Source organism: Mauremys reevesii, linkage group 11 (genome assembly GCF_016161935.1).
Source record: "Mauremys reevesii isolate NIE-2019 linkage group 11, ASM1616193v1, whole genome shotgun sequence".
Taxonomy (NCBI): Eukaryota; Metazoa; Chordata; order Testudines; family Geoemydidae; genus Mauremys; species Mauremys reevesii.
In genome coordinates, this window is record NC_052633.1 from 28,951,972 (window position 1) to 28,971,971 (window position 20,000).

The 20,000-nt window shown below is 38.5% G+C and overlaps 1 protein-coding gene across 11 annotated transcripts in view; it reads left to right on the forward strand.

Moving 5' to 3' along the window:
- Positions 1-10,417: 10,417 nt before the first annotated feature.
- Positions 10,418-20,000, forward strand: part of LOC120374286 — a 140,870-nt gene continuing 131,287 nt past the window's right edge. For 2 of the 11 annotated variants that reach the window (XR_005585983.1, XR_005585984.1), the window contains exons 1-2: positions 10,539-11,284; positions 17,070-17,348. Coding sequence is in view for 3 of the 11 variants with exons in the window: in XM_039493694.1 (XP_039349628.1) it covers positions 10,939-11,284; positions 17,070-17,326 (603 nt within the window). In the remaining 8 variants the exon portion in view is untranslated. Of the gene's footprint in view, positions 10,487-10,525; positions 11,285-17,069; positions 19,208-20,000 lie in introns of those variants that run through there. The other 9 variants (XM_039493696.1, XR_005585986.1, XM_039493695.1 and 6 more) reach the window with 9 other exon arrangements.

Below are 20,000 nucleotides of genomic sequence, written 5' to 3' on the forward strand. Positions count from 1 at the left end.
AAAATAGAGTAGAGAGCAGGATTCTGAGGCGATCAGGAGCAATGGGTACTCTGTTTTGTTTTCAAATGTGTTTATGTTCATTTTAAGCTACTGATCACTTTATAACAGACTGCTTACACTGAGCACACAAACCTGATTGACTGATGGGGGTTGGGTGCACATAAAAGCTTTTTTGGCAGAAGCTACACTGTTCTATTCTTAAGTCTGCCACATGAGGGATGCCAGTCTTCCATTACACCCTCTAAATATCCTTTTGAACAACCAAATACTGCACAAAACATCCACAACTACTATTGTTGGGTGGAGTAATAGAAGACTGTGTTGGAACTTAAGCTATCATTTTTCTAGGGGTTTATTAGTTCTGCTCACAGGCCTCTGGGCTCTCTAGAGATATATGCAATCTGAGTCAAATTGTGCTTCAGGAAGCAGCCTGCTTTTTTTTCCTCCCTATTTTGGGGTTCTAAATTATAAGAATCAGAGTAGTATTATGTTGCAACCTTCCAGAAAGATACAATCATAAAATACTCTAACTCTTGGGTGTATCTTGAAAGATAATAATCTGGTATACAGAGCTTCATAGAAGCATGAAAGGGATGGAGGCTTATAGCCACAGTGCATAGTGGTATGTGGTAGTTGTGCTAATGGTAAGATGGTGTTTGTGGGTGGAGAAGCAGACGCAAGTACTGTTAAGCAGCTCATCTTTCCATTTCCATGCTTGTGGGTTTGCATAATTAACTGCTTCATATGAAAGATTTGTGTATTAGTGTTAATAAAACTATGAATCCTTCAGCATGCCAGGTTGGGAGAGGAAGTTGCTGAGGAATGGGCACAGGATTAGCCTTAAAGTTCACAATGGCTATCAAGATCTAGGATTAAAGCATGAAGAGATAATGGCTGGCCTTCATAGCTAAGGGTCCCTTCAAATAGGGAGCTCCATGCCACCAGAGACCAGAATGAATGCAGGCAGCCCAAGTTAATTTTAGCTAACTATCACAGAACTAGTCAAGCTCCTTATGCTGTACACTCACCAGATTTCTGTGAGGGGATCCAACTGCTGAATCCTGCATGCTCAGCTTTCTGGGGCCAGGCAGAGTTTAGGTACTGTCCCTAGCTTTGGGCAAGAACTCCACGTGCAGCCCTTGTGTCCAACACCACTCTGGGCGCTGGGAACCCTCAGACTGAGACTGTAGTTCTGCTCTGTGAGCAGCTCTGGTATATGCCCCTGAACCCCACCAAAGGTGTGAGCCTTCTGGTTCATAGTTCACCTCTTCAGAGGCATGTGACAGTGAAAGCAAACAGACACATGGACTTTGTACAGGATTCTAAACACCATTTATTTTTGTAAGATAAAGCAGAAGAGAGTACGCATCATTTAGAAAACAAACATCCTGAACCTAATGTCCCCCACTCCCGCTCACACTTCCATTTGGGAGTCCTTGGGAAGTGTGTGTGTTGGGGGTATTCAGCTGTGTTCTAGTAGATAGAGGTCACTTCTGCCTTATCAGGCTCCTGTAACATCTCCCCTCAGCTTGAACTGATGAAAATGGCCAAAGACCTAGAGTAAAACAATTACTTTCCAGCCTCCTCAGTCGTGACCTCTTGATCAGCAGCAACAGGTGACCCCAGCCTCCTACCAGTTGATTTCATTATCAGGCAGTCTCTCCTCTGATAAACCAGGCCACCTGGGCAGGAGTGAGCTTTTAGTCTAAATTGCTTGTGAGTTTAGTGACTCTTTATTAACAACCATGTTCTGCTCCAACTTGGAATTCCAGTCCAACAGGGAGGTAAAAGGACAACAGAGAACCAAATCCACAATGGAATCAGCTGTCTGACACAAATATACACAAAGAGCCCCCAATATCAAACAGTTCATAAGGTCTAAATAGACAGATTTCCCAAAGCAACACAGTAACAATTCTATGTGTCTTTAGGAGTGAGAGGCGCATACAACAGAACATTCCATGTGTGTGTTTCTATATAAATGAGAGAATAGTACTTCCTCTTTAATAGATTGCTGGAAAACTTCATGAGCTACATACATCTCAAAAGTCTGCTGCAGTCCTAACGTCCTATAAAAAAAAGGAACAGACAGTTTAAAACTAATTACAAGGAAGTAATTTAGACTAAATACAAAATTAGACAAATTATGAGTATACAAAGTGATCTTATCTTTATCTTTTTTTGCCAAGACTGACTGAGTTGCCATCTTCTTCCCAGAAGCCTGATTCATTCAAAGATAATTTAGAATAGTTAAGAAAAAATAAAAATAAATCCAACACATCTATTTCCATTGACCGGTAGTTAAAGGGACTCCCAGACTTTTCAAGCCCTTGAAGGTAGATACCTAGAAAACAAACCACCATTTTCAGGAAACATGACTTGATTTCGTACATAGACATTAAAAAACAATATTCAAGTAGTGAGGGCTTGTTTTCTATTTTAACTATATAGAGAGCAAAATCTTGCATTCTTCTCTCAGTTTACACTCAGATAAGTTAGAGCAGTATGACTTGGTATATGTGATGGTCTATATCAGGGGTAGGCAACCTATGGCATACGTGCCGAAGGCGGCACACAAGCTGATTTTCAGCGGCACTCATACTGCCCAGGTCCTGGCCACTGGTCGGGGGGCTCTGCATTTTAATTTTATTTTAAAAGAACCTTCTTAAACATTTTAAAAATCATATTTACTTTACATACAACAATAGTTTAGTTATATATTATAGACTTAGAGAAAGAGACCTTCTAAAAATGTTCAAATGTATTACTGGCACGCGAGACCTTAAATTGGAGTGAATAAATGATGACGTGGCACAGTACTTCTGAAAGGTTGCCGACCCCTGGTCTATACTATTATGTTCACCACTTTTACAAAACTATGATAAATTTTGTACAAAGAATGCCTTGTGAGGTATTATTAGAAATGTCATAATCTGCTGAACGTTATTGTCCTGGTAAAATATGTATATCAACATTGTATATGAAGTGATATGTTTCTGCTATGTATCATTTCTGTAACATGCTCCAAGTTTAAGAAAAGCAGGCCCAAATCAGTTTCTCAGGAATTAAAGAGCTATCACCTGCTTAAGTAGCCATTCTCTAGCAGGGGGAAATGTGTAAACAAGAAATTTACATTCCATCACAGAGACAGTTCAAACTTCACATCCACAATAGACTGTCTGTCACCATGAGTCAGCAAGGATGTTTCTAGCCCCAAAAAATAAATTATAAAGTGGAGAGGAAAACACTTGACTTTACTCCTCCTCCCATCTCTCTGCTTATGACATCAGTGAACACCTGAAGGATACTGAACTAAGGGGGAGGGGTCCCAGGCTGAAAGGAACCCCAGCCTGTGAAATTTACAGCAGCACATGGTGAAGAAAACCTTTGCTTTGAATTCTGTTAGTTTGTTAAGTTAGCCATTAGCGTGCAGTTTATCTTTTATTTCTTTTGTAATACTGACTTTTATGCATCATCACTTACAATCTATCTTTCTTTAGTTAATAAACTTATCTTATTGTTTTATCTCAACCAATGTGTTTGTATTATCCCCATTTGGGATAACAAGGCATTACCATTTTCCTTTGATGAAATGATGGACTTTCTATAAGCTTGTATTGTTCAGAAAGGTACTGAGTAGTACAAGACACATTTTGGGGGGGAAGTCTGGGACTAGAGAGCTTGCTGGTGTTACTCTGCAGTTTAATGCATGGGTACTTAGCTAGTGGTCCCCAATACTGTGCAACAAGGGTTGTTTGTACACATTAGAGGCTGTGTGAACTGGCTAGGAGTGGATGTTCTTACAGTAAAGCAGTGTAAAAGGCACCCCAGATTGGAGAACTGAGGGAACACAGCTATTCAACAGTCCAGACTGTACTGTAGGTAATGTCACAGTATATTACCATTAATTATTATTACAATAGTGCTTAGGGACCTCAACTGAGATTGGGGACCATTGTACTAGGTGCTGTACATACAAACAGAAAAAGACAGCTCCTGCCCCAAGAAACTAACCACCTGATCAAGGCCTGATCCTGAAACAAGATGAGGGCAGGTAGACCTGTTGAAGTCAGGCTTCACATGAGTGCAGGGGGATGTCTGCATGAATTTCATGGAAGGTTCAAAAGGTAGGAGAAAGGAAATCTCATTTTACAGGGCAACTGAGGCCCTGAGAGATTCAGTACCTGTCCAAAACTGAAGTTATTAGGAGTCTTTCCATTTGATTTCAAATGCCTTTGGATCATACTGGGGGGCCGAATTCGAAAGAGCTCTTTCAAAACGCAGTCTAAATTGTGGGTGGGGAACTGTTTTGAAAATTCTGGCTTAAGTGGGTTGTTCAAGATAAAATGAGAGGTAATGGCAAAACAAGGAACTGAATTCACTCCCAGGGAAAGCCAGGAATATGCTGACTCCCAAGCTAGTGCCTTAAACACAAGACCAGCATTCCTCCAACCATGGCAGAGTTTTGAATGACCAAAACACTCTTCAGATGGCACTGAAGTGCATGTACCCAGTGCCTATGTACCCCACTAGGGAAACATTACACATTTATTTTGGGGTTCAGGGACAGGATTGGGTTAAGGAATCTGCAGCCATGCAGAAAGGCCTTCTGTAAGGGAGGAGTATTCCAGTTACGATCTCGACAAAGGTAGTTGATGCAATTGGAAACTTTAACTGTCTGGACCTGCATTTCCCTCCCTACGGAGTACTCCTGGTATCCCTGCTTTGTTGAAGATGTCTCAGAATGTATCATGGATTGCAAGTGTTGCACTCAGATTCCTGCTCTTTGTAATGTGCACAGTCACCATCTCTTCCCCTACTAATTACATTAATTCTACAGTCATACACCTGTAGTAAACTTTGTTAGTTTTACTGTTCCCCATTGCAGAGCAAAGAGAAGTGTTCACTCATGCTTCCAAAGTAGTATGTGCCCGTGTTGTACCCAGAGTACCAGGATGTTAGCAATTTTGCCTCAGTTTTTAAGAAAAAGTTGCCAACCCCCCCCCCCCAACACACAAACACAATGAAACAAAAGAAAAGATGTTTTGGAGCAAGACTAATTCAATTTGTCAGTTTTAAGTTTCTACAGCATTATTAATATTCAAATGACCATATTTTAGACAGGTAGCTAAGACTGTGATACCATACATGTTTCTTAAATCTCACAGATATGACAAAAAAACGACACATTTCCCATCCACCCCAAGCTTGCTTATGATCTGTAAAGTGTGGCTGGTGTAATATATTTATCTACTATTCCAGAATCTGCATGTACAACTGTTGAAGTTTCTTTCCCTCTTCTCCCTTCAAAACATGCTGTGGGGAGGAGCCAAGAAGAGAACAGTCAGAAAAGAAAATTGGTTTGTTGATTTGCCTAGCTAACGCAACTTGAACATAATTAAGGGTTTCCTGATCTTACCACATCTAAAGTAGCTGGCATGTCTTCAGGGGCGGCTCTAGACCCCAGCGCACCAAGCAGGCGCTTGGGGCGGCCGTTTCCCGGGGGGGCGGCATTTGGCTCCGGTGGAGCTCCCGCCGGCATGCCTGCGGCAGGTCCACCGGAGCCCGGAACGAGCGGACCTGCCGCAGGCATGACTGCGGCGGGTCCCGTCTTCCCGCGGCTCCGGTTGAGCTCCCGCAGGCATGACTGCGGCAGGTCCGCTAGTCCCGGGCTCCGGTGGACCTGCCGCAGGCATGCCAGCAGGAGCTCAACCGGAGCCGCGGGAAGAGGGGACCCGCCGCGGGACCGGGGAAGGGCGGCGCAGCGCTCCGCGCTGCTTGGGGCAGCCCAATTTCTAGAGCCGCCCCTGCATGTCTTGGAGATCAGTCAACACAGAGAGGAGCAACTTTAATTTGCTGTGTCAATTCAACAAGACACAAGATTTAGAACACCAGAAGCTCATGCAGAGTTGAAATCACTTTGTTTAGTTCTCCTCTTCACTGTCATCTCATAAGTGAAAAGTAAAGATGTGTTAATAAATACTGAAATTCACTTAGTAATAGTTAACGTTGCAAACATTAGAGAATTCATATTATCTGCAGCAAACAGTGAACTCCACCACCTATGCCACTTAAATATACTTTCAGAGTAAGTGATCGATAATGGGACTGCTCTGGTATAGAACGACATGTTTTGCCTGTCTTAGCTCTCTCCACTCTAAATTAAAGGTCTTCCCTTGCATTATGGATTTATCATCAGGTAGTTGGTGTTGTCCTATTACTAAAATAGATTGACTTGTGTTAATTGTGGTATCCCTGCAGATTTTAAGAGCTCTCATATCATCCATAAGTTTTACCTTTTTTCCATAAATTAGAAACACATTTTGCTTCTGCTATCACTGTACCAGTCTCCAGCTATGAGCCCTGAACTGCCTGAGCCACATGAACTCTGCTTATTCAAGATGTATCAATGTCTACGATTATAAAAAATCTGTGGCATATTGAATTATTATCCTTGGTTGGATTATAGCAGGTGCTGTTTCTGTGCATGCAGAAGGAAGATTTATAGATTACATGAGAATACACACAGGACAGCCAATCAAACAGCTGTGAACTGTTGAATTCAAGAGGGCTGTGCTACAGTGGATATTGATTTGTGCATTTGGAGACAAACTGGTTGGGTGCATTTACATTGTCTGTGAAGAACAGCAATGGCACACTCTTTCTTTTGCCAGTAGTGTAAGGTACGGTGGTTCCTCCATGAAGTAATTAAAGTGAGCCTACGTATGGGCATATGTATATAGCCACACATTTCTGCATAATTAAAATCACTTAAATAATTTATACAGGGAGTGCTTTACAGAATCAGGTATATTCCAAGCCCCTGAAAGATTACAACTTAAGGCCCTCAGTCTGGCAAATGCATGAATGGTCTCATTAATTTCCATGGGACTACTACATTGAATAGTTATTCAGCTCTGTGACCGCTAGTAGCAAATATCTCCAATGGCCGGTGATGGAACACTAGATGGAGAGAGCTTGGAGCTACTACAGAGAAAATGTCTGGCTGTTGAGTCTTGCCCAAATTTTCAGGGTCCATCTGATCACCATATTTGGGGTTGGAAGGAATTTTCCACTGGGTCAGATTGGCAGAGACCCTAGTTTTTGGTGTTGGTTGTTTTTGTTTTTTATTTGTTTGCTTTTTGCCTTCGTCTGCAGCATGGAGCCTGGGTCACTTGTAGGTTTAAACTAGTGTAACTGGTGAATTCACTATAACTTGAAGTCTTTAAATCATGAAATGAGCAGGAGATCAGACTAGATAATCATGATGGTTCCTTCTGGCCTTAAAGTCTGTGAGTCTACATATAAAGTGTTTGCAGATTGGTGTATAAATGTCCAATCCTATTCCCATTAAAGTTAATTCAAGGACATCAAGCTCATAGACATATTTGACTTGTGTGAAACACAGTACTATATTTCACATAGCTAACAGAGTATGAGATCAGCTTATTGAGCAATTAGAAATAGAAACCTTGATCAACTTCCTCGTACTGAACAGTTTAGAAAAATTAAAAGCCTACAGATGAGATATTTTGACAGGCAATCATCTTAGAGCATCAGTGAGAGAACAGAGTTTATTTCTTAAAGGGATATTGGCATGTAAAACCTGGCCCAAATTCTGAAGACCTTGTCTTTACCAAACCTACACCCAAAAGTAAAGATTACAAGACTGATGTAAATGGAAACAATTTAAAAAATAAATATCGCTTTGTAGTGGTTAAATATCCAAGGTTTTGTTATTGTGCTAGTTTGAGAACCGGAAAGTGAAATGATATAATCTGATCTCATTGTATGAGCTGAGGAACATGAAACAATGGGAAAAAACTCAATAAGGGAGGGGATTTTGAAATATGGAGCTGTAATTAAGCATTCCTAGACTGAGACGGTGTTTAGATTTGCCACTCTTGAGCTAGGGACTAGTCATGAAGTGTGCAAGGTGCTCTGGATCAGAATTTCTCAAGAATCTGGAGGAGTTTAGATCTGGGGTTTTAGTGAAAAATAAGGTATTGAAAGTCCTTCATTTTCTCATCTTGAAAATCTAAACCTTTAATTTTAAGGTGTTCTTGGTTTAAAAAAAAAGGTAAAGAAATTTGGTGTTATATCTATATCTATATATAAAATGTATCTTAGCATTTCTCACCTAGTAGAAATGGTAATGTTAAGCCCTGATCTAACAAACACTTCTGCCTCTGCCTAATTTTACTGGTGTGAGTAGTTTATTGATTTCAATGGAACTAGTCCTGTTAGTAAAATTAAGTGCATGTGCAAGTGTTTGTGCAGCACTGGAGCTTTAGGAAAGCAACTGGAGTGGGGAAATTTCTTTTTAGTCACATATTATCTTTGTAAATGTTCTTTCAATTTAATTTCTCTTGGTTTATTTCATTAAAGAAAAAAAGACTCAGATGTGAATGGAAAAGGAAAGAAGTTTAACTCTGAAGAGCCCTTTTATGGTTAATAATTGACAACTTAGGCACTGTACAAAATATTTTATTTATCCATTAAAGTATGTTTTATGGCCAACATGTAAACCTATACACATGTGACAACTCACTGAGATGTACAACTTTATGGATTAAAACCAAGACAAAACAGGAAGAAAGTAGTCAAAAAAAATCTAATTAGGCCCAATCATTACTTTTTGTTCAATAATTCTGGGTATGCAAAGAATGTAGGACAAATTCTCACCAACATTGTTTTGTGTGTATTTGTTTTATAATTTGTCATTTCTGAAAATAATTTGGTGCCAGTAATAGGGCTATCCTGATTGGGCCTTAATTAGCAGAACTTCAGTGTGCATAAAGTTAAATGCATGCTTAAGTAAATGGGACTGGTCAGAAGGCATAAAGTTAAGCATGTGCATAAATAAGTCCAGAAGAGGACATCATTAAAATCAATGAGTAAAAGAGTCAGAAATTGAAAGGCAAAGAATAAAAAGATTGCACAAGTGTTAAAATAGTAAATGTATCTTGAAGAAATAACAGGAACAAGGTGTCCATGAAGGGGACTGGTGGATCTTTAATCCACCAGTGGAAAGTGTACACTATTGTCAGAGATGACCTGAAATAAAATGTTTGTTTCAATGCTTGCAAATGAAGACTTTCAAAAGCAGGTCTGTCTAGTGTTTCATATAGGAAAGGGTCAGTTCAATTATTATTTTATCTGAACTAGTTCATCCATCTCTGCTGAACATTAATTAGGAACAAAATTGGAGAACTCTTGAAAAAGTATGATTTTATTGAGAATAGTCAGCAAGGGCTCACAAAAAGGAAAATTATACCTCACAAATTTGAAACAAGTGGAATTGATAGAGAATCTCAGAATATAATTCAACTTAACTACAGCAAAGTGTTCATACAGGACCCCACAAAAGTCTAATCTAGAAAGTCAATAAGTACTGCATGGAGTGCAGGGAATAAAGAATTAGCCTGAACATCAAAGGTAAATGATACTTATGTGAAATAGGAGCAGTTTAAGATAGATTTAAAGTTCCCACTATCTTTATTAATACTTAAATCACTAGTATTGCAGACACAGTACATTATATTAACAGATGGATTAGTCCTGTCTATGCATGGTAGGGCAGACTCACTCCTACTTACTTTCCAGCCCACAAACACCTCAGACATCTTCTTCAAGTAAAATACTTCAGACTGTTTATTTGCAGTGTTCTTTTCCACCACATTTAGTGACTATGTAGTCTTATGCCCTCAGCTTCTGAGGCAAAGACAGACCCCCACACTCTCCTCTGACTCAGGCTTTCCTCATCCTCCTCCAGCCTTCCTTTCTGCACCTTTTGTACCATCTGGACTAATGACCTAATTAGCCTTTTAACTTCCTACAGCCCATCCCAATCTATCAAGTGGGCACAGTTCTGGTAGTCAGCCCTAGGCCAGGGTAACTAACTGGAGTTGTGTGGTAAGAGTACTGGCTCAACTCTGACGCACCATGAAAATAAAAAAAAATGCTGCAGGCTTAGGATAAAAGTCTTTCAACTTAGTCTAAATCAGTCAGTGCATTTAGTGTCATTAATATTCAAATATGAAAAAGACATTCTGGAGAACAAATGCTTTTTACCTTCTTTTCAAAGAATTTTGAAACCAGTGGTAATTTTCTTATACAATTGAAGATAGCTTCCTGCAGTCAGAGCCCACATTTTCTTTACCCCAATATTTTCTTCAGCTGTAGATTATTGTTCTGTTGCACAATTGTTTCTTTCTCCTTATCTAAAGTTACTTCTTTTCTTTTTGTAGCTTAATTGTAACTTTTAAAAAAAATCCAATTTCCACACATCTCCTTCCCAATGCCTACATCTGTCCCCTTCCACCTCGTCCCGTAACCTCTAGGAAGTTAACAAGCATTTTTCTTTAAATGAATGGGGACACAGAGACAGGACGAGACACATTTCCTAAAGGGAACAACCAAGAAAGGGGCAAAAGGGAAAACTCAGTCTGTAAGAGATTGGCAGACATGGCAAAGCATTTGGAAGGTGAAATCATAATTAGGATTTCTTCCTTTTAATACTTAAGTGTGAAGGGGGCTCATACTAGAGCAGGCAGAAAGGGGGAGCCCAAAAGATGCTGAACCCTGCTCTTCCTCCACAAAACATGGTTTCCACTTGAGCTCATGAAGGCCCTTAAATCTGAAAGAAAACTGCTTCTTTGACTCAGGGGAAACAGGAAGTGTCCTATTCCCAACCATGAGAAACAGAGCTGAGAAGTTCCCAGGAATGAGAAAGCTATAGACTAGAAATCCTGAAGAAAGTCTACTACAGTCTTCCTAGAAGACTCTGCTGCTGGTTTAAGAACCTTTGTCTGTTTTGTTTTTTCCTTAAATGTAATTACCTGCAGCTAAAGGAGCCTGTGGATGGGCAAAGGTGAAGGCTTAAGAGGCAAGCAAGCCAAACAGGGTAGGAAGTAACTCTGAGGGAAGAAGGAGTATATGGCTACTAAATTAGTTAGGGTATTGAGGCTGGAGTCTGTAGCGGAGAAAGGTAGTGATTTTCCTTCATCTCAGCTGGGCCTCGTACAGAGTGAGTCAACACCCTTACAGACAAGGGGTGGAGGATCACTTGACTCCTATTACAAAAAAGCAGGTCTGAAGGGATTATTTGTGGAAGGCCTATGTATTTTATGTTTGGACTTTGTCCTTTTCTGGAAAGGCAGGACTCTTACTTTTGGTAGAAGGCCAAACCACAAAACCAACCTGTTGAAGACTATCTCTAGAAGAACAGACTTGAGGCACAGTGGGGAAACTGAGATACAACTGTACTGGAGGTATTGGAGTGGTAAGTTGCACCTATGTGCTATGGTGTGGTCTTAGAAAGTGCTTAGCCTTGGCCTCACTCAGTTCCTACTGAAGTCAGTGTTAAGAAAATCTCACCCTAAGTTTATTCACAGTAAGCATATTCCTATATATTTTTTAACATATCTTCTAACCTTTTTTAAACATGTACTATCTTATATTAAAAGGCTACTGTCTTTAGGAAGATTAAAGGTGATGGCTATGTTGTACTTTGGGAAGTGGAATGTCTGAAGCTTTCAAAGGAAATTGTCTTCTCCCCTCTTGTAGGAGATGGTAATATGGTGTGTCTGAAAGCCTAGTTAGTGGTTTTAGATTGTTTCCACATGCTCCTAAAGTATTTTATAACATGCCCACAACCCTGCTTAATCATTGCTCCCAAGCAGTGCAGCCTTATAAAACTGCAAGTTGAGAAAAGTCTGCATTCCCCAGTTGTATTTATTGCATTTAACAATGAAATAGAATGGCAAAAATATCCTTTTGAACTGTTGATGATTTATCATGCCACAGGATAACTGAAAGATGATTCACTACAGGGATATAGCCGCCTCTCAGCACCAATGTTATAAAACCATCATTTCCCTCTCCTAGAGCGTCAATAATTCCAATTATGGTTCATAAAAGTGATGCAAGAGTATATTGCCTGACAATATTTGACTCTGCAAGTGGATAAATAAGGGAAAAGTTGAGGGACTGTTCTGTTAATATATGTTGATAATGAATTCAAATATTACTATAGTAACATGATTTGAAGTAAATATTATAGTTCTTAATATGATACAAGTACATCACATGGCTCCAATTCAGAAAAGGTTATAAGTCCCACAGACTTATGAGATTACTCACATGCTTAAAGTGAGGCATATGCTTAAAGTACCTTGCTGAATCAGTGCTTAAGGGAGGTCCTGAGTACTGCAGAACTGAAGTAGTTCCAGAGTGAGTATATATGGTGCAGCCCTTACTGATAATAAATACTTAGTACTTACCATCCTTAGATGTAAGGGTACTTCAAAAATATCTCCTAGTTTGAGGCTAGAACCAAGTTCTCATGGGTTTCAGTCCTGTGGGATAGCCACTGGACCATATTCACAGTGCCTCTGATTTGGAGAAGGTCGGGGGGAAAACTCTAGGAAATCCATGGCTATGTGGCTTCATTAGCCAAAGTAGCGCATGAAATAATGTACAGATATTATGAAATGGCCTTGCTATTGCACTCTGGTCTGTAAGGATATGTATCTAGTTGCTAGTAGGGGAGTGACTATGAAAATGGGATGGAGAATTTATATATGTGACTGCACTTCTGTATGCATTAAGCTATTTAGGCTCCTAACTTCCACTGACATTTGTGGATCTGGGCCTAGATGCCGCCAGAATCCTAATCAATTAAATTATTATTTTTAAATCTGCCCTCTCTCCTGAAAAACCTGACTCTGCTGAGTTCTGGTGAAATAATGTATCTTTGTGCAAAGCCTATCTACCTGAATGATGCTCAAGAGAGAGGATTTAGGTCTATGTACCTTTTCACCTTCTGCTAATATTCTTTAGAATCTTATTATTTTCCCTTTAACTCAGAATTGAATGGATATTTCTAATTTTTCCGAGTCAATATTTTTAGCTTTCCATGAGAAATTCCTACACAAATCAAAATGAAATTTTGTTTTAATTTTTTTCATGGGGGAAAAAACTAGAAAAAATTCCTCAAAATCAACATTTTCCAGAAAATGTTGCCTTTGAAACCACAGGTTTTAAATGTAGTTTCAGTTAAATGTCCACCAGCTCTGAAGATGGCATATAAGGCTACTGTAGGGGAGGAGGGGACAGTGTATAATAAACAAGAGATTTCCTTAGCTGTATGTTTCTAGTGCAAAAGTAAAGGAAGACAGCATCCTTTACTTTTTGAGCTGTCTAACTCAGGCATCTGACAGTGTCAAGTACTTAATCCTTCAGAGGGAAGTAGGGAAGAATAAGTACACCTAGCCAATCATGCAATACTCTATTGAGAGATTTCTTTCCTTCCTCTTACAGCGGATTATCTTTGGATACGATGCATGGAAATGACACTGTCATGTCAATCAAACCATTATGTGCCAGTAAATATGCAGAACTTTTTATGTCCTCAGAAGTACTCTGATAGTAGGATGACCAGATGGCAAGTGTGGAAAAATTGGGATGGGAGTAGGAGGAAATAGGAGCCTATATAAGAAAAAGCCCCAAATATCGAGACTGTCCCTATATGACAGTATGTTCCAATCAGTGTCCTGTGTCCTGCTTTTTTGGCTGAGCTAATGATGAATGTCCCATGCGGTTCCACTCCCAGCAATTATGAATTGCAGGACTTTCAGTAGATCTACTGATCACTAGGTTTATATGGTGACACCCAATTGCTGGCTGAACCAAATTGCTTCAGGTTAACCCAAACTATTTTTATTTAAAAAAAATGAAAAAGCAAAAATTAATATATGAACATAAATTTTGAGTCAAATGACATGTTTCATTTGACCCAAAATGAAATATTTCCTTTAGCCTGAGGGGTTTTATTACTTTAAACATTACTTTAAACGTTTATTTAGAATTGAAATGTTTCACAAATGTCAATGAAATGTTTCCACACTTTGAGAACTGGTTTTATTTTTTCTAATAAATCAGTATGGCAAACTTGAGATGAATTTGCAAAGTGTTTCAGTCAATCAGAATATGCTTTTTTGGTGGAAAAAAAGTTTTGATTGAGAAATTTCCCCCAGTTCTAACTTATATCTGTGTCTTTCTGTCTGCAGTAAACTCAGCACAGTGTCTGTTTGCACCCTGTTCATGTTTGAAAGGTATTCTTCACAGAATGCAGGGTTTTTTTTCATTTCTTCAGATGTAAAGCTTAGATTTTGCAGATACTTATGAATCTTATGTGGGAAAGAGGGATTGCTATGTCTTCCTCACTGTGGATCTGCCACTAAGAGAAATAATTGACATCCCCCACCTCACATTAACTAGTAGTGTAAGCTACTTATCCTACTTTCATATCAATTTCCTTCCTGAAATCATGCTTGATTGATAGGCTATTATTGATTGATTAATTTTTTTGCCTCATTTGGATGTTAATTGTAAATTAAGCTATTAGGCTGGTTTTCTTGCAGTAGCAACAAATGAGAAAAAAAATGTTGTGTGTTCTTCATTCTAAAAAATAAATGATCCTTACTGAATTTTACAAACTGAAATCTGCTTGGGGAAATTGTCCATGTTTAACAAAGCAGACTTTTAGGAACATTTCTGAGAGAACTAAATAGGCAACCAGAATTCCATGCTGGTCTGGGTGGTCAGAGTGACAGTGAACTTTCAACTCAAAAAATGCAAATAAGAGAATCAAATGAAATAGTCAAACACTATTGAAGGGAAAAGAAGAAGAGTAGAGTCCAAATGTAAGAGAACTCTTTGGATGCAACTATAGTTGAATGATCTTACCAAGCATGCAACAAAGTATTTTAACAAGGTTTGCATATGTATATGACTAATAGTTTTCTACTAATCAAATAGTTCATATAGTCAAACTGTCATAAGTAATTGTATGTGTTTTTAAATGTCAATGAAAAGTCTTTTGAATATAACACATAGTGCCTAAGTAGGCAAGTGTGAGTTTTGAAATGTAAAACTTACAAGAAACTAGATTATTTAAAATGCAAAAAACAAAAACAAAACCAAGAATAAGCAGGCAGGGTTAAGAACTCAGTCACAAAATAATATTAGAATGTAGGTGAGGTTAAAGGCATTGACTTCAGTGGACTTTGGAAAAGGCTTAGTGTGCACCTTCCTACCTCCCCCCTTCCCCTCCCAAAAAAGGGTGAAATTAAAATGTATAACTCAAAATGGGCAATCAAAATCTCTGTAAAGAAACTAGCAAGGCTAAGTAAATATTAAAAGGTATCAATAGGCTGGGATAGAATGATTTAGTTGGGGATTGGTCCTGCTTTGAGCAGGGGGTTGGACTAGATGACTTCCTGAGGTCCCTTCCAAACCTGGTATTCTGTGATTCTATGACTAGAATAAAATAAGACAATGTTTTTGTATCCTCCCCATCCCAAGCATCCATTGTCCTTAAGCCCAATTCTGTAAACATTCCTGGTGTCCATCAAACTGCAGAGCCAAACAAACTTGAAAACTAGAGCAAAATTTAGATGAGTCCCTAGCAACCTCACTTAAAAAAAAAAAAAGATTTCTAACTTCAGTCACTTTTTTTGTGTATGTTACATATTGAAGGCCATTCTGTAAACACTTAAGGTAATCATGGAGCCATACTACCATGCTCTAGACTGTGAGCGGGTATGGATTTTGAAAGCTAATGAGTAGCTAAACAGGGGTATATAATTTTTTTTCCTCACCTTAAGCCCTCAGATTCTATAATAGCTATCATATTTCTTGTTTCCCCTGAAATATAATGATTCCTATAAGGATAAATTGATATCAGGAAGAAACATATACAGCATAACTTCTGATTTGTATTGACTTTCCCTCTCTCTCCAGAAGTGAGGCTAGGTTATTTTTTGATATGGCTCTGCTAAGCTTGTATTTATTTTCTGGTTTCAGAAGGATTAATAAGTACATGTGTATATGAAGCAGATTTGTAAATGTATTGTAAAACAAACAAGCAGTTAGTATCTAGCTCTGACCAAATATTGTGACAGTATTAGCAAACACTAGTTCACTGTTTATTGTTTTTAATGCTTTGCTTCGATTGTGTTCACTCAGCTTTTGTATTTGATTTCCATGAATATCTAAGCAACAATTCTACTGGCAGGAATGTTCACCACACCAACCAGTCTTAAGCAGGTGTTACAGAGTTCTCATGGAAAAGCAAACACTGAATTCACAATCCCGGTTATTTATACCGGAAACCTGATTCTAAATTTACTTCAGTCAGACAGGAATCAGAAACTGTATCATGTGACTAGAACTGATTGAAAAACAAAGGGGAGGAAAATGTATGACATCTTTTGCCTAAAATTGTGACCAGCAGCACACGATATGACCTATCTGTCTAGTCAAAGCTCCATTTATGTTATGAATATCAAATACCCTGGGCAAAGAATTCAGAAAAATCAATAAACTGAAATAATTGGGGGCAGGAGAGAGCCTACATTTGACCATTTTTTCCTTGCAAATTGTTAACCTCTAATAACAAACCTTCCTACATCATAGTCACTGAAGTTTCTCTTGTCCCTATGGGCAATGCACAAGTTGAGCACTTCGTATTATTTTTACCCAAAAAAGAAGTTGGAGCAACATACAGCTTGAAAAAATTACAATATAGGGTCAAATTACAAGTCAGCTTTAATATCAGTGGTAAATTTAGTATTTCCAGTGCTGAAAATATAAAATGTGGACCCCAAATTCATAAGAATGGCCGTACCGGGTCAGACCAAAGGTCCATCTAGCCCAGTATCTGTCTACCGACAGTGGCCAATGCCAGGTGCCCCAGAGGGAGTGAACCTAACAGGCAATGATCAAGTGATCTCTCTTCTGCCATCCATCTCCATCCTCTGACAAACAGAGGCTAGGGACACCATTCTTACCCATCCTAGCTAATAGCCATTTATGGACTTAGCCACCATGAATTTATCCAGTTCCCTTTTAAACATTGTTATAGTCCTAGCCTTCACAACCTCCTCAGGTAAGGAGTTCCACAAGTTGACTGTGCGCTGCGTGAAGAAGAACTTCCTTTTATTTGTTTTAAACCTGCTGCCTATTAATTTCATTTGGTGACCCCTAGTTCTTGTATTCCACAGGGCCTGGATGGATTCTTAGCATTGGACCAAACCTAGCCCTTGGAGGTTCATTTGTGTCTGACACTGAAGTCCATGGAACTTGCCCTCAAATGCTGTCTGTCTTCTCAGCACTCTTGCTGCTGAGACACTTAGTGCTGACACCTCTGAGGCTAGAAAAGCTGGAACCTTCCCATTCCGTATTGCTGGAATTCTTGGCAATGGAATTTACGCCATCTATAACTGTTCACATGACAAGTAAAGGAGAATTCCCAAAATAACTTTCCCGTGAACCTGTAATAGGTGAGTGAACACTTTCCAGTTGCTTCATGGCTGAAATATTTAAGGTAATAAATCCCCCAGTCAGTATGGAATGCAAATCTGTACTCTTTAAATAACTGGAATATTCTGAGTGCTAAAGAAACATGAGCTACAAAGGTAGACTAACAATAGATTCACCAAAGGAGGATAAACATTGGATCTGTTGTTATAGAGCAAAAACCACATGTGAACCTGTGTTGAAGGTAATCTTGTTAATTATTAATTCTTTAGAGGAATTGTTCCAAATAGTTGACTTATGCCAGAAAATGCTGACATATTCAGTGACGCCTTTTGGTTTTGTTTGACCACTTGAGTACTGCTTGGTTTACCTAGGGCTGCTTCAATATGAGCACTTGATTTTCCCCCTGCCTTCTCCCCTCCTCAAATTCGTTTTGTTCATGTATCTGTATTGACGGTCTTTCCTCTGGACAGATGCTCCCATTTTTTCTCTTCCCTGATTATTGGGCTTGCACACTGTTCCCCTGCATTTATTATATAGCCCTTGCTGAAGAAATCATAAAATTTAGCAATTAATAGCCTTAGCAATACAAAAAGCCTCATTCCTGGCTTTCATGCTAATAATGAACACTCATAAGAAAGATCTTTTTACACAGTCTTCAAATGCTTGACTATAACATACTGATATATTAGTTACTGCATTCTGTATTTTAAGGGTTGAAAAAGTTTCATTAACCTCTTTATTCCTCATTTCACTGAGATTGGATGTGCCTCTGTAATGTCCCTATAGGAACACTACTCTGATATTCATCTGATTAAACAGTAGGCCAAGCTATTCTTTGCTCATTGTGAGCCTATTGTGGACACGAATCCTTATTCTGGCTCCTAATGTAAAAACATACAGTGCACAGGTAAATAGAGGATATTGCCTAGCACAGAGAGATGCTAATAAGTAGAGCTAGAGAAATATAGCAAAATTGGTTACTCATAAACATTTTGCTTGGATTTTTTATGATCATGATTAGACCTGGGTGATTTTTTATTATTATTATTTTATTGTTTTATTTTTTAGTGAATAGGTTATTAGTTGAAAAATGCAGTTTGGGGCTGATCAAAGATATTTGGATATTCTGATCAAACTTGGCTAATGATTTTGGCTGGGAAAATTTTTTGGAGGAAGGAAGGATTTCCAAATGAAGCTTTTTTTTTTTTTTAATACAAAATGGTTGACTTTTTTTCATTTTGAAGCAATATTTCATTTAGAAATTAGCTAGATTTAACTAAAACCACCAAAAGGGTATTTAAAAATAAAACCCAAATAAAATGTTTTGATCAAACAGCTTTTCATTTGACCCAAAAGAATAAAACTATCTCAGCAAACATAAGAAATATGTCTATAAAATATGTCAAGCAGATTTGTGTCTGCCTCCCCACCCAGAGCCATGGCCCTGGCTCCCAGGGAGGCATGGACTGGGGTAAAGGGGTAGGACCGTGAGAAGTTTGGGGACCACTGCTCTATATTTTAATTTTCTCATCTAAACCACAGGCTATTGGACAAGCCTTCTTTGATGTTTGATATTGATTAAGTGAAATCTGTATCCTAAGAGTCATGCCTTGTTGCGCTTCTTAAATAAACTCCTTTCAAGAAGACTAATAATTAAATTGCCTTGGCTGTAATAAAAAAAAAATCCTGCTCTCCCTTTTTGATATAAAATTTGGCTGTATGAAGCCCTCAGGCTATTGTCTTTTAATCTAGCTTGCTCGTAAGTATTTGTAAAGAAGTCTCATTGTAAAATGACTTTCTGACTGTGTTAGCTTGGCTTTGAATTCAGAATGGATTTACTAAATTATTTATGGACTGAATAAAGGTTTGTTACAACAGATTTAGGTGCATTTAAAAGACGACTTTTATTCTGGTTGCAAAATCAGTGTTAACTATTTACTACCAAACAATTTAAACTGGCAAAATCCTTGACTGAAAGAGATTGTAACTTGTTGTTTCTATCCTGGATCATCTGACCAGTTTAAAGTAGATGACCCTGAAATGGCTGAAAGACGGGATGCTAATTATGAAAGAACAATGTGAAAAGTTACATGAATTCCTGAGCTCTGTATCAATCCTAACTGCCAAGTTGTCCAGTATGTTGGCACAATGCAACTTGTTAATTACTTGCAAAAGTGAACCACAAAGATGAAAGTGTCTAGAATTTAAAGGAAGAAAATACCTATATTTCCCATTATCAGTTACACAAAGGGAACTATCAGGACTATTGGAAGCAAAAAGGGTTTGCTCATGTTTTTTGATTAATGATGAAACTGCAGCAATAGCTATATCTATTAACGCATGTGAAAATACAAGTTGAACTAGATAACTGTGCTCGCAAAATAACAGACAGGAACTGCATGTATCCTATATGAAACTTACATAATGCAGTGATTCCTTGTCAGAAGGCTATTCTGAGAGATCCAACAGCATTGCTTACACTGGTACCTATATGCCATTCATATCCTATTATTGGTGTCAATTTTGCATCTTAGCCTATATGTATGGAAGCCATGACACACTGTAAAGACTTCCAGCCTATATTATTTTCAGGTATTCCTGGTGTATCCAAAACTCTTACGCTTAATGGTAAAGAAGGATGATCTTGTGATTAAGATAGCATCTGGCGATTC